This window comes from Penaeus vannamei, chromosome 26 (genome assembly GCF_042767895.1).
Source record: "Penaeus vannamei isolate JL-2024 chromosome 26, ASM4276789v1, whole genome shotgun sequence".
NCBI classification, from domain to species: domain Eukaryota; kingdom Metazoa; phylum Arthropoda; class Malacostraca; order Decapoda; family Penaeidae; genus Penaeus; species Penaeus vannamei.
The window spans coordinates 13,872,295-13,874,794 of record NC_091574.1 but is presented as its reverse complement, the minus strand read 5'-3'; the positions used below and the strand labels follow the sequence as shown (position 1 = coordinate 13,874,794).

General features: G+C 26.5%; 1 protein-coding gene across 4 annotated transcripts in view; it reads left to right on the top strand.

Annotated features, from left to right (window-relative positions):
- LOC113817245 (KH domain-containing, RNA-binding, signal transduction-associated protein 2) overlaps positions 1-2,500 on the top strand; it is a 173,904-nt gene that overhangs the window by 166,114 nt on the left and 5,290 nt on the right. For all 4 annotated transcript variants that reach the window (XM_070140055.1, XM_070140056.1, XM_070140058.1 and 1 more), the window contains one exon: positions 1,344-1,414. In XM_070140055.1, the coding sequence (XP_069996156.1) occupies positions 1,344-1,414 (71 nt within the window). The remainder of the gene's footprint in view (positions 1-1,343; positions 1,415-2,500) is intronic.

Below are 2,500 nucleotides of genomic sequence, written 5' to 3'. Positions count from 1 at the left end.
ACGCTCATACATACTCATGTACGTATACATAGGTAAAGAGAGAGAGGGAGGGCGTAGATAAATGAATATAGATAAAATAGAGGGAGGGCTGATAAATGAACAGAGAAAAATATATCGATGGGTAGATAAGTGAATATACTTAAATAAATAGATGAGTTGATAGATGTAGACAGATAGGTAGGTAAATAGATGTATGGAGGAAAATGAGAGATACAGGTTGTTAGATATAGGTAGCTTTAGGCATCGATGAATATATAGATAATAGACCAACCGACAGATATAGACATAGAAATAGATGATTAATCTATTAATTCATAGAACGACCAGTCACTGTACTTTACGAATTGAAATACACTCGCAGCCAGATGTGTCGATGCAGATATATAATTCAATGGAACTGTTTGTAGCCTTCCAAGTGTGTGTATATATGTATATATATATATATATATATATATATATATATATATATATATATATATATATATATGTATATATATATATATCCATATATATATATATCCATATATCCATATATATATATCCATATATATATATATGGATATATATATATATATATATATATATATATATATATATATATATATATATATATATATATATATATATATATATATATATATATATATATATATATATATATATATACATATACATTTATATGTATATATATGTATATATATATATATATATATATATATATATATATATATATATATATATATATATATATATATATATATATATATATATATATATATATATATATATATATATATATATATATATAAATGTATCTATATATATATATATATATATATATATATATATATATATATATATATATATATATATATATATATATATATATATATATATATATATATATATATATATATATATATATATATATATATATAATATGTATAATATGTATATATATATATATATATATATATATATAACATATATATATGATATATATATGTATATATATATATTATATATATATTATATATATATACATATATATATATATTATATATATATATGCATATATATATATATATATATATATATATATATATATATATATATATATACATATATATATAATTGTGTGTAAAATGAATGTTTTATAGTAAACAACAACACAACGTTCACAAAACACTCCATCACTTCCCACAACCCACAACCCACACACCACCCTCACCCCTACCCCCACCTCCACCACACCTCCACCACACATCCTCACCAAAAGACGTTCTCTCGCCCGCCCTCTCCACCCACTCGTGCTAATGTGACAGCTTCCTCCAACCCAACAGATTCGCTTATGACGAGTATGCTGATTACGGACCTGAAGATTTTGCTGAAGTTTACAATGGCGAAGCTTATGGTAAGTAACCTCCCCCTCCTCCTCCTCCCAACGCAAAATACTTCGAGCTACAACGGGTTTTCGGCTAAAAGGTTATCGGCTAAAAGTATAATTACAAGCACAAAACAAAAGATATATGAGAAAAAGGTAATATAAAAATAGACGCGAACGAGATGAATCTGCGGGCGGGAATTTTCACTTTGAAAGAGAAATCGGAGGCTCTGTACATGATGTCATATAGGGATTTTCTTATTCCAAGGAGACGAATTTCTTTCCCTAACGATCCGTTTTCTATGCCTAATGCAAGGAAAACGAGTCAGATTGTAGGGTAGACTAAATTATATGATTAGAGGCAAGTTATAATTTACTTCTGAGGCAAGATGAATCCTGTCTTGTACCACTACAAGTATGTCTTCGTGAATAAAAGAGAGAAGAAAGAGACAGAAAAAATAAAGAATAATATACGCGAATCAATTATACATCGCCAAACATTACCTAGACAGTCATTAAATAATTCAAAAATTCTGATAACCTTTCTCATTTTTCTCAAATCGTTTCCCTTGATGACTCACTTAAAACGAGCTTAATTATCCAGCTACGTTCAGTTTTCTTATGATTTTCATGCAAAGTAGATAGAATGGAATGGAAAACCTTCGTGTACTGAGTCAAACAAACTAGAAAAAAGAGAGAATTATGAATGAAGTATATAGCAATTATTAGATGATTAGTTATTCATTGTCAACTTAGCCAATTCAGATAAGGAAAGATAAGAATAATGAGAGATACATTGTAAATATTCGGTAATTCTGAAAACACGGAGGCCATTCACTGTAGCAAACTAAAAGAAAAGTTTACACGGTGTTAGTGTTAACAAAAATCAGCATAAGTCCAGAGTCTTTTAAAAGATTGCTAATCTGATGAACAACGTGACATAAATTGTGAATTTATGTGATATATCTTATTACACTGAACAACAAACATTTGCAACGTTATTAACTTCATAATTGAAAAGGATTAAAAGTCCGTCCAAATACAAAGTAAAAATTATAGAAGTATTATATAAGTAAGTATTTTGTAATATGTTGCATATAAGATATTTATATAATA